This window comes from Notamacropus eugenii, chromosome 2, assembly GCF_028372415.1.
Source record: "Notamacropus eugenii isolate mMacEug1 chromosome 2, mMacEug1.pri_v2, whole genome shotgun sequence".
Lineage (NCBI taxonomy): Eukaryota > Metazoa > Chordata > Mammalia > Diprotodontia > Macropodidae > Notamacropus > Notamacropus eugenii.
Window position 1 is genome coordinate 520,302,805 of NC_092873.1, and position 13,033 is coordinate 520,315,837.

Consider the following 13,033-nt stretch of genomic DNA (forward strand, 5'->3'; position numbering starts at 1 on the left):
ACAATAACAACACTGTGAAAATAAAGATAAGTTGGATAGACTTAGGAACTTGTATAGATGCAGCAATAACCACAACTCCAGAAGACCAGTGAAGACACCTCCTAACAGACAGGTGATGGTCTTAGGTTACACAAGGAGATAGGTGTGCCTGGGCATGACCTATGTAAGAATTTCTTTAGCTTGATGATGTATATTTGTCATTAGGGTCTTAGTTTTTCCAGTGAAAAGAAGAAGAATAAGGAAAGAATAAATGATTGAAAAAAATCAAAATTTGAAAAATAGAGATAGTGATAGGTGTGTGTGTGTGAGTGTGTGTGTGTGTGTGTGTGTGTCTGTGTGTCTGTGTGTCTGGTAAGGAGTAGAAAAAGGAGAACATGACAAAAGAGAAAAGAAAAAAGCGAGGGATGAGAGAGAAGATACCTAGCAAAGGAAATAGGTGATTCAGTAACTAGAAAGGCAGGAGAATGATTAGGAAGAGGAGTCAGAGAAGGGCAGCAGGAGAGAATAGAGGCAGGAGGATATATGCGTGTGTGTGTGTGTGTGTGTGTGTGTGTAAAGAATTCCTAGAGTGACCAGTCAAGGCAGAACTCCATGTGCAGCATTTGAAGAATTGAGGCATGTAGGGTCTATTTGTTGATGGCAGAACATAATTATACTGGCATTTAAGAGAATGAACCATCATAGGGGTACTTTCTTTCTTGATTGACTCATTTCTTCCCAGAGGACAATGTTAGGTCTTTGTAGACCTTCCCAGGGGCTGGGGGAGGGGCATTTTGTGTCTCTAATCTAGTCTGTCTCTTCCTCTGCTCCTCTAGAGGTACAGATTCTCTTTTATGATCATTTGGACAAATGGACAATCAGAAACAGTTGAAAATATCTCTGCCTGACTATTACTCACCTTTTTCTTCTGTGATAGCCTCGGTGAGGTACCTGGCCTCCTCCCGGATCCGGTCTTCCAGGGTCTTCTTTCCCAAACCAAAGTTCCTTAGTGTCATCAAGGCAAATCTTCTTTGCTGTCTCCACTCTTGGCCATTAGACATTAATAAGCCTAAATCATAAAGATAATAATTTATTTCAATATTCTAAATGACCTATGAATTTACTGGTGTGGTTATTCCCTCTACCAGCAATGGAATTCAATTGAACAATCACTTCAAAAACAGCTACTATGTGCTAAACACTGCACTGGATACACAAATACTAAGGGCTAGACACAGTTTTTGCTCCCAAGAAAATCTCATACAAATTGAGAAAATAATACTTATAGTTCAACTATAGGGCCTGTGGAAATACCTGGAAAACCTAAAGACAAAGCAAGGAGAGATGTAAAGGTTCAGAGGTCCTGAGGGTGTATAAGTAGGCCATGTAACTTGGGGTACATAAATATGAGCTTCTGATTTTCTCAGTCAGAGATGACTGGCTACTTGAAGAGTTTCTGCTTTGGAGAAGACAGCTATGAATGGGGGAGGAGTTCACATCTTAATCTGGATGATCAAATGTACTTTGAGTGGCCTAAGTCATCTCATGTGGCCCCTATAGACTTCATCAGTGTAATGGTCCAGGCAGGGCAATGATGCATCTGGCCCATGGGTGTTGGATATGTACAAGCAGGCTGCTATCTCCCCTCCCTTGCTCAATATCACCTGGACCTTATAAGGTCACTGTACTTTGCTGTCACTATAGTATTAAACAGTCAACCCCATTTCTCTCCACCCAAGAATGGTGGATGTAGAAAAGGGACCTTGGGATACTCCTTTCCCAAGAAGTGTGTTCGTCCTTCATTGCCAAAAGAAGACCATGCCATCAGAGAAACAACGACATTACTTGCACTTGACTTTATTTTGAGTGAGAGAGTGCGGTGCAGGTCACCAACTTCACTTCTCCTTCAAAGCCATGTGAATCCAGTGACCAGATATTCTTTAAGATGACTAGAGATGACCCAGGATGAGGCAACTGGGGTTAAGTGACTTTCCCAAGGTCACACAGCTAGTGAGTGTCAAGTGTCTGAGGTGAGATTTGAACTCAGGCCCTCCTGACTCCTGCACTGATGCTCCATTCACTGCACCACCTAACTGCCCCTTTGCCAAGAAGTATCTTTGCTATGAAGAACTTGGGAACTGAATCCTAGAGAGAGCAAGGGAATTACCCAAGGTCACATAGGGAAAGCATGGCAGAACTGAGATTCAAAGTGAGATCCTGAGATGCAAAAACCTATGATCTTTCTATTACTTCTTGCCATCTCATAAGAGTATACTTTCTACTCTAAGACTGGCCTCTTATGCACATCCCATGAAGGCCCTACTTTTAGACAGGGAAGGCCTTTTGGAATGCAATAAACACCATACTTCTTTAGGCAGCCCAGGCCTGAGGGCCACAGAATGAGATATCTTCACCTTCTTGCCTCAAAGGCAGAATGTCTCCTTGTTGACCTGATTTGTGAAAGATTGATTTTCCCATGTCATGAGAGTCCTGTTTCACCAGCATATTAGAAAAGATCAAATAACAAAGAGAAATAGTTTACAAGAATGAGAAGATGGTAAAAAAAATGGTGATAACCTTGACAAAAGAAAAAAATCAGGTGATCTAGGTGGAGAGAATCACGGAAAATCATAGTGGCTGGAGATTTCACAATTTACCATCTGATAGATAGGTTCTCCCCAATAATCTGCAGTAAGCCATAAGTTATGGATTATATAAAAAGATAGAAGAGGAACTAGTAGAAAGTCAGCAGAATTGTATTGATGCTGTCATGTGAAAGATTAATTAGCTTTTTTTTTTTTGCTTTGCCCCCAAGGGCAAAACCAGGAGCAATCAGTGAAAGATGTGAGGAGGAGAAATGAAATTGTAGAGAATGATGAACTTTTGACCTGTTAGAATTGCACTAGAGTGTCACGGGCTTCTTTGAAAGGTGATGGGCTCCCCATCACTGGAGGTGTTCAAGCAGAGTTTGTATGACCACATGTTGGAAATGTTGACATGGCATTCCAACTCAGGTTCAGGCAGCCTTGGGCAGTTACTAAGGTCCCTTATAACTCTGCTATCCCACAGTTCTCTCAAATCTCAAAGTATACACCCTGAACCTTTTCACATATTTATTCAACATGCATTTTTAGGGAATGAAGATGTGCAAAGCCTTGCATTAAGTGATGATAGAGCATATAGTCAATGTCAGACTTCCTGAGCTCTAATGGAAATAAATTTTCATCTTCTTGTGAAGGCATGCCAGAAACTCCTCCATACATGTATAAATGTCAATCAACACACCTGTATTGCTAGTCTTGGGCACTGTGCTAAGCACCAGGATAGATCATTATTATGAACTGATATATAAGTTCAAGAGTATGATAAAATTCTTTAATATAAGAGAGAGGAGAATTTATTATTGACAAGGGAAACCTTTATAGAGAAGTTAAATGTGTGAATTGGCTCTTCAAAGATTTCAAAAGGATAAGAGGAGGAGAAGGAGAATTCCAAATGAAGGGTATAGCATGGAGTAAAGGTATAGTTCATATGCTAGAACTTTGTTATTGGAGGTAAGAAGACCCAGGTTTAAATCATAAGTGATATTTATGAACTCTCAGCTTTGGTAACTTCTTCTGTAAAATAAATGTGGGGATTGGGCTGGGTGACCTCTAATTTTCCTTCTAGCTCTCAATCTGTAATTCTATGATTGGGTTGGTGTGGGGCAGTGGCATTCAGGAAACAGTGCCTATGTTAGTTTAGTAACATGTTGGGGAAAGGAACATGATATGTCATAGAAAAGATGGGAAGATTGGCTGAAAAGCCATCAATGATATAAAGAACCACAGACCTTCAGAATGTCCAAACTGGAAGGCTCCAGTATGATAGTACCTAATTCCAGTCCCTTACTCTGCCTGGCCAATCCTTCTACCCCATCCTTTATGACTCCCTATCACACTCTTTATAGTAAATTTTCTAAGCCTATGTCTTTTCTCCTCCACTACCAAGCCAAACATAAGGCCAGATGACTAAACTTCCCTCTTCCATAAGAAGATGTTCTCTTGTGGGTTTCAGTTAAATGCCTTCATCACTTAAGTCATTGCATAACTCTCCTCCTTTCCTCTCAATAATAGACATCTCTAATCTATGCTAATGTCGTCTTTGTTCCTATCCACTCCCACTACCCTTCCCCAGTCACCTCGCAGGACCTGTCCCCTCCAAGACTCTGATCTATAAAAATTAAAGAATTCCAAGAAAATTTTGAAAAGAAAGTTAACCAATTGAGAAAAAAGAGATACAGAATCTAATGAAGACAATAACTCCTTGAAAACTAGGATTGGGCAAGTGGAATCAAATGACTGTACAAGACACCAAGAAATCATAAATCTAGAAAAAATTGAAGATAATCTGAAACATCTCATTAGGAAAAAAACATTTACCTGCAGAGAAAATTGAGAAGAATTGTCCATCTACATGAAAGTTATGATCAAAAATAGTAATTTGGATACAATATTACAAGAAATCATTAAGGAAATTTCTCTGAAGTTCTAGAAGAAGAAGCTAATGTAGGAATAGAAACAGTCTACTGATCAACAAAGGAGATCCCAAGAAGAACACCTATAATTTTCAAAATTCCCTGGCTGAAAAAGAAATATTGCAAATAGATTTACATTGTAAAATATTGTAAAAAATTTAAATATTTCAGAAAAGCAATCCAAATTTTACAAGACCTAATAATTTCTACACTAAAGGACCACATAGCTTGGAACATTGTATTTCAAAAAGCAAACTTAGCTGGGATTGCATAAAAAATAACTTAATCAGCAAAGGTGCATGTAATACTGAATGGAAAAAAGGACATTTGATGAACTGACTTTCATATATTTCTAACAAATGATCAGACTTAATAGAAAATTAGATATGAGATCCAGAAGAAATATAACGAAATCATTAAAGATTAATTATAATGCTGTGTTTAAGGTAAATCTTCATAAAACATGAAAACATTATTAATATTAGTCATTTTTCATTATTAGTATTAGCATTTTTAAAACTCATCATTAATGAGATAGTTTGAAAGAAAAGTTGTGGCTGACTTGTGTGAGGAGATGATTCTAAAAAACAAAGTGGGTAGGAAAATGGTTTAATGAGAAAGTATCTAATAAAAATGGGGCATGAATGGAAAAGCTAATACAGAGGAAACAGGTAGGTGTGAAGGAGTGCTAATATTGGAATCTTCCTTTCATCTGGGTTGAGGAGGAAATAACGTATACATCTGAAGAGCTTTACAAGTCCTGTGAATTTCCAGAGAGGTGAGAAAAGAGGGATATAAGGTGAGTGAGAGACTTTTAAAAGTATACATAGATTAAGATTCAGAAGGTTGAGTAAATAGACAAAGAAGAGAATTTTAGAGGATGTCTAAAATAAAGAGTAATAGTGTGAGGGAAATAGATAAGGTAACTGATATGGTAAAAAAATATATTTGAGCAAGAAAATAGTAGAAATAAAATGGAGGAAAATTCGCAGATAATAATTATAACTTTGAATGTGAATGGGATGAACTCACCCATTAAATGAAAACAGATAGCACAATGGACTAAAAATAAGAATCCTATGAGACATGTCACAGTTGAAATGAAGGATGAGTAGAATTTATCATGCCTCAAATGCAAAATAGGCAGGGGTAGCAATTATGATTCAGACAATTATGGCTAAAATAGATTGAATTATAAGAGATAAGCAGGGTAACCACATTTTGATAAAAGGTATCATAGACAATGAAGAAATATCAATACTAAACCTATATCCACCAAATGCTATAACAACTAATTTTTAAAAGAAAAATTAAATGAATTACAGATGGAGATAGACAGTAGTTTCATAATAGTAGTAGAATCTTCCCCTCTCAGAAATAGAACAGTTGAATCAAAAATATAAATAAGAATAGAGTTAAGAAAGTAAATAGAATTTTTAATCTTTTTTATTAGGAATATTTAAAAAATAATTTATTTGTTTTCAGCTTTCAACAATCACGTCCATAAATTTTAAATTTTCTCTCTCTTCCTTCCACATCCCTCCCCAAGATGGCATGCAGTCTTACATAGGTTCTATACATACATTTCTATTAAATACATTTTCACATTAGTCATGTTTCATAGAAGAATTAAAACAAATGGGAGACCCCATGAGAGAAACCCAACCCAACCCAAACATAACAAAATAGAAAATAGTCTGCTTCATTCTACATACTGACTCTGTAGTTCTTTCTCTGGATATGGATGACATTTTGCATCAAGATTCCTTTGGAAATGTTTTAGGTCCTTGCATTGCTGTGAAGAACTAAATCTATTAGGAAGAGTCCTTTCACACTGTGGCTGAGTAAAGAGAATTTTAGATAAACTAGATATGATAGTTATCTAGAGAGGATTGAATTCAAATAGAAAGGAATCTTTTTTCTCAGTGTGGTAACTTTAAAGATCGGGCATATATTGGTATATAAATATTTCATCATCAAAAGCAGAAAAACAGAAATATTAAAAGCATCATTTTGAGACCATGATTCAATAAAAAGTATAGCTAATAAGGGGCCAAGGAAATATAGAATCAAAACTAATTGGAGATTAAACAACCTAATCTTAAAGAATGAGTGGGTTAAAGAACAAATCATAGAGACAATAATTGCACTAAAGAGAATGACAATAGTGAGACAGCATCTCTCTAAATGCTTACATCAATAGAATAGAGAAAGAACAGACTAATTAATTGGGTATACAATTGAAAAAAACCCAGAAAAATAACAAATTAAAACTCCTCAATTAAACACCAGATTATAAATCACAAAAAATAGGTGATATCAATACTATTGAGAATAAAAAACCTGTTGCATTGATAAATAAAACTAGGAATTGGTCTTATGAAAAGCAAATAAACAAAATGGATAAAATTGGTTAATGATTTAAAAAGAGAGTAGACACTTAATCACTAGTATTAAAAATGAAAACGGTGAATATACTGCTAATGAAGATGAAATTAAAGCAAGTATAAGTATAGATTTTACTTAATTATATGTTATTAAATTTAATAATTTAAGTGAAATAGAAGAATATGTACAAAAAATATAAATTCTCTAAATTAGTAGAAGAGGAAATAGAATATCTAAATATACCTATTTTAGAAAAAGATATTAAAGGGACCATAAATATGCTTCCTAAAAGAAAAGTTCCAGGATCATATGAATTTACAAGTGAATTCCATCAAACATTTAAAGATCAACTATTTCCAATATTAAATAAATTACTTGGAATAATAGATAAAGAAGGGATTCTACCAAGCTCTTTTTATGTAACAAATATTATACTTATATCTAAATCAGGAAGAGTAAAGACAGAAAAAGAAAATTATACATCAATTGCATTTATGAATATGGATGCAAAAATCCTAAATGAAATTCTAAATAGAGATTACATCTATATAGTATAAAGATTATATATTATGACCAAGTGTGATTTACACCAAGAATGCAAGGATGGTCTAATTTATGGAAACCTATTAACATATTTGATTATATCAATAATAAAACAAAAAACACATGATTTTATCAATACATGAAGAAAATATTCCTGATAAAGTACAACAGTCATTTCTATTATAAATACTTAAATGTATTGGTATAAATGAATTTTCCCTTAAGTTGATTCACATTATTTATATAAAACCATAAATAAGCATTATATGTAGTGGGAATAAATTAGAAGTTTTCTCAATAAGATCAAATGTGAAAAGACACCAATTGTCTACAATATTATTCATTATTGTATTGGAAATCTTAGCAACAGCAATAAGAGAAGAAAAATAAATTGAAGGAATCAGAATAGGAAATGAGGTAATAAAATCATCTCCTTTTTTCAGATGATATGATGATACACATGGAAAATCTCAAATAGTCACCTAAAAAGTTAGGTGAAAAAATAATTTCAGTAAAGTAACAAGATTTAAAGTAAATCCACATTAATCATCAGCCTTCCTATATATCATAAAATTATTCCAAAAGAGATAGTAAAAAATATCCTATTTAAAATGAAGCCCAGGTCAAATCCCACTTGGTCATTTTATGAGCTTGGATTTCTCAGAATGAATATAAATAACCATTGTTTCTGTTGTGGCTAGAAACCCTGAGGGTCTTCTCCCCCTCAGTTTTGTTTTTTTTTTTCTTTTTAATTTGACTTTTTAAAGATATCATTCTCTGCCTCATTTCCTACCTAGCCTCAATCAGAGTGGGTATTGCCTCAGTTGAACTGAGACCTCTTAAATACCTTAGCTTAAAAAAGCTAAGGTCTCGCACTGCATCTAGCACCATCTCCTATCATACTGATCTACATCTTGCTTCTGGACACAGAAGGTTCTGGAGGAGAAAGTGCAGCTGGAAATTCAATTCACTTGCATGTCATTACATCACCTCGCTGATATCATGGTCCTTTTTATGAATGAAAGACAAACAACAATAAACAGTATAAAATATTTGGGAGTTCACCTGCCAAAAAACCCCAGGAATTATATAAACAAAATTATAAAATAACTTTTATACGCATAAAATCAGATTAATTGGAGAGATTAATTGTTCATTGGTAGGCTAGGCCAATATGATAAAAATGAGAATTTTACCCAAAATCATTTACATATTCAATGACATCCCAATTAAATTACCAAATTTTTTTTTATTGAATTGGAAATAAATGTTAACAAAATTCATTTAGAAAAACAAAAAAGTAAAGATATCAAATGAAATAATGGAAAAAAAATGTGTAAAGAAGGTAGGTTTATCTGTGCCAGATCTTAAAGTGTATGACAAGGCTGAAATTATTAAAACTATCTGGTACTCTCTAACTAATAGAAAGGTAGATTAATGCGATAGGATAGAATTACAAGTTACAGCAGCAGCAGATAAACATAATAACCTTGTATTTGACCAGGGAAAAGAATTAAGGTTTGGGGATAATAATCATTTGGTAAAAATTCTTGGGAAAACTACAAAGCACTATGGCAGAAACTGTGCATGGACCAATATCTAACACAATGTACCAAGTTAAGGGGAAAATGGACATATGACCTAGATATAAAAAGAGATTTTATAGGAAATTTATAAGAATATGGAAGGTATTACCTATTAGACTTAGGATAGACAAACAATTATGAATGAACAAGAGATAAAGATCAAAGTTAAATCAAAATGAATAATTTTGATTACACTAAATTAAAAAAAGTACTACAGGTGAAATCAATGTAGTCAAGATCAAAAGGAAAGCAGAAAACTGGGAAAAATTTCATAGATATTTTATCAGATAAAGTTCTCAAAACTAAAATATAGAAAGAACTTTGTCAAATCTGAAAGAATGCAATTCCCCACCTCATAAGTGGTCAAAGTATATGAACAGGAAGTTTTCCAATGAAGGAATCAAAACAAGTTGTAAGAAAAAAAGCTCTCAATCATTTGAGAGATGCAGATTAAAATAAGCTGAGATCATTTTATACCCATCAGATTGGCTAAAATGATTGAAGACGATAGAAATCGGTGTTGGGGGTGGTGTACAAAAATCGGGACACTAATTCATTATTAGTGGAATTGTGAATCTATCCAACAATTTTGGAGAGCAGTTTGGAATTATACACAAAGAGTTACTAAACTACTTATACCCTTTGATCCAGCAAAACGAGTACTAGGTTTATTTTCATAGATGATTAGAGAAAAGGGAAAGGAACCTATATATTCTTAAGTGTTTATGACAGCTCTCTTTGTGGTAGCAAAGAAATTGCACGGAAGCCCATGAATTGCTTAACAAGTTGTGGCATATGCATCTGACGGAATACTACTGTATTATAAGAAATGATGAGCTCAATGATATCTGAAAAATATGCAAAGAATTCTGTGAAATAATTAAGAGTGAAATGAGCAGAAGATTGTATAGAGTAAGAGTAATACTGTTTTAAGAATGACTTTGAGTGAATAAGTTACTTTGGAAATTATAAATATCAAAATTAACTATAAAAGTCATATAGAGAAAGACACTATCTGGATCCAAAGAAAGAAAAAATAAATAGAAGTATCTGCAGCATAATTTTACATACATATACACACATATACATATATATCACTAGGGAGGGCTGAGGAGGGGAGGAAAAGGGAAAGAAATAAATTTACATGATAACGTTTTGAATATTTGAAAAATAATATTAAATTATGCATAATAGATTTGCAGTTTCTTGTACAATCCTGTTTTCATTGTATTGTTTTACAGAAATGCTTGTTTCATTTCATCTATTGAAATAAAATAAAATAAATTTTAAATTAAAAAAAATTAAACAAAACAAACAAAAAAGCTTTGACCTGGCGTCTGTACCATTGTGTGGGTCAAAGGGCAAAAAGGCAGAATGATAAACCCATATAGCTTCATTGTTGGAAGGGATCTCAGATGTCATCTAGTCTAATTTATACACAGTTAATAACACCAACGAAATATACTGAGCAGCATTTGCTTGAGGGCCTCCTATGAGGGGGAATGTATCATCTTTGAAGAAAAGCATTTCATTTTAGCACAGTTCTCATGGTCAGGAAGTTTTCCCTAGCATCAAGCTAATCATACCCCTCTGCAACTCTCACCCTTTGCTGCTGATTCTGGGGCCAAGATCTTTTCAATGAATAGGTCTTCAAACACTTGAAGACAATCATCATGCATCTCTTTACCATCCAACTTGCTCTTGTCTTCAAGTTAAACACTCCAAGCTCATATAACTAGTCCTATGATAGGATGAATTTGAACCCCATCCACCATTCTAATATCCCTCCCCCTCAATCCTATTCCCCTTCCCCCACTCTCAGACAAGATGGAGGGAAACTTCAAAGACCTCTTTTTTCTATCATATTTCTTCTAGTCCCAAGACCTCTACAGTGGATTGAAATTCTCAAGGAATGATGAAGTACAGGAATCAAAGATACCATTCAAATAATCCTGGAAATGAAAAATAATTATGACAATTCAAAGAACTCACCATGAGTTTTAAAGACATGGTGGTGGACAGGAATTTTTGGACGATCAATAAATACTTGGTCTTGGTTAACCAGGACCTCCTTGATCAGTGGCAATCCAGTTACTGTCATAATGGCAAGATTACCAGCATATGTGCAGAAAACATTTCCGTACTCCCTGGCAAGCTGAAAAAGAATTAGTTTGAGTTGGAAATTTGCATTACCTTTTAGGTCATTTTTTTGTCTGTACTGATATCAGATAACATTCTATCAGTGTAAAACATCAAATCTAATGGAGTTCACTCAATTCATCTGATCCAATTCCATTGAATTCAGTTCAGCTCAACCCAACAAACACTGAATCATCAAAGTATATCTCAGATCCTATGCTAGGAGCTGAGAAGTCACAAACACCAAATAGTCCCTTCTCTTGAGGAACTGATATTTTCTTCTGTGAGCTTTTGAACCTCCTTTTCTATTTGGCTAATTCTTTGATGGGCACTGGTTGAACTGAAGGCAATAGGTGAAATTCAAAAGGGTTAAGTGCTAAATCTCACATTGAGATAAAATATCCAATTTCACATATACACTTGCTTTGAGAAAGATCTGGGTCCTGATAATTTTGTTTTTTTTAATTTAAATTTTGATAACTGTATTATGTTGTGACCAGTGTCCTTTATAATCCTATTTTAACCATTTAAAACCATGATTCTGAAGGTGTTTCCACTGGTTTCACCATCACACCAGAGACCTGACATGATTTGTCCAAAGTCTTAAGATCAGAGTGAGGGACCACGAGTTCTGAGCCTTTGGGGTGTGGAAGTGTGTTAGTGGCTCTTCTTGTGGTCATCAACCCTTTGTTAGTCTAGTGAATCCTATGGTTTCCTTCTCAGAAGAACGTTTTTAAATGCATAAAATAAAACACATAAGATTATAAAGGAAACCAAATATACTAAATTCTGTGATTTAAAAAATAAATGTTTTTAGTTAAAATTCAATGGTTCCAGTTAAATACCTCTGATTGTAGAGTCTGAAGGGATTTGAGGCTACCTGTACAATTTCTGCCATTCAGTCTATTAGTGAATATTCATCAAGTGTTTACTGTGTGCCATGTACTGCGTTGTGTACTGGGGATACAAAACAAAACAACAAAAAAAGACAAAAGAGTCTCTCAAGGAGCTCACCTATCAACTTATAATAATCCAAGTAATGATAATAATAACAAATATCTCACATTTATATAATGTTTAATGTGTGCCAATCACTGTATGGAGTCAAAAGGGAGCTCGGCAGCCATTCAATCCTGCCCCCGTACAATGTCAACAATGACACACCCCAGGAGTGATGAGCTTTTGACTTTCTCCATCTCCCACAGGTCAGAAGGGGATGTGAATCCAGGCCCTCTAAGCCTCAAACCAGATGTTTTTTTCCATTGCATTAAGCTGCCTTCCAGCGGGGCAGAGCAGGGATGGATAGCCAGACTTGTGGCTGCTTAATCCAGCACATTTACCAGGACTCCAGTTCCCATGCCCCACCCCAGTGGATTCTCACCCTCCCATCTCACTCCTTACCTTTTGGATGGTGGCTTGGGGTTTTTTAAAGTTGATTTGAAAGAAGTTACCCAATATGGGCAGTGCAGGAGGGCCAGGGGGATAGTTGAGATGCTGCCTCCTCCTCCTCTGCAGATACTGTGCCAGGATCAGGAGGATGGCAGACAGGAGAAGGAGGGTCAGCAGGGGGGCTCTTTCCCAAAGGGAAGGAAGCACAGTTCCCAGAGAGAGCTGCATCTTTCCCCAGCTCTGGCACCAAGGGCAGACAAGCCAAGTTCTTCCTCCCTCTTCCTCTCCCTCTTCCTGCACCAACAGCAGCAACTATGGGGCCCGCCTGAGCAGTGTTCATGTGAGGGACAAAACCCAAGCTGTGTTTGTCCCCTTGCTGCTGCTGCACACTTTGGCTTTATACACCAGACACTGAGAGCTCCAGGAAGTGCCAGCCTCCCCTCTGTGGCCCAGCCTTCTGCCCTCTGCTAAGGTCTGCCTCCTGGGAGTAAAC

At 35.5% G+C, this 13,033-nt stretch overlaps 1 protein-coding gene across 1 annotated transcript in view; it reads right to left on the bottom strand.

Annotated features, from left to right (window-relative positions):
- Positions 1–13,033, bottom strand: part of LOC140530236 (cytochrome P450 2J2-like) — a 34,974-nt gene extending 21,941 nt beyond the window's left edge. Inside the window, exons 1-3 of the mRNA XM_072649665.1 lie at positions 12,553–13,033; positions 11,005–11,167; positions 899–1,048 (exon numbers count right to left, since the gene is read on the bottom strand). Of these exons, the coding sequence (XP_072505766.1) occupies positions 899–1,048; positions 11,005–11,167; positions 12,553–12,768 (529 nt within the window). The 5' untranslated portion in view covers positions 12,769–13,033. The remainder of the gene's footprint in view (positions 1–898; positions 1,049–11,004; positions 11,168–12,552) is intronic.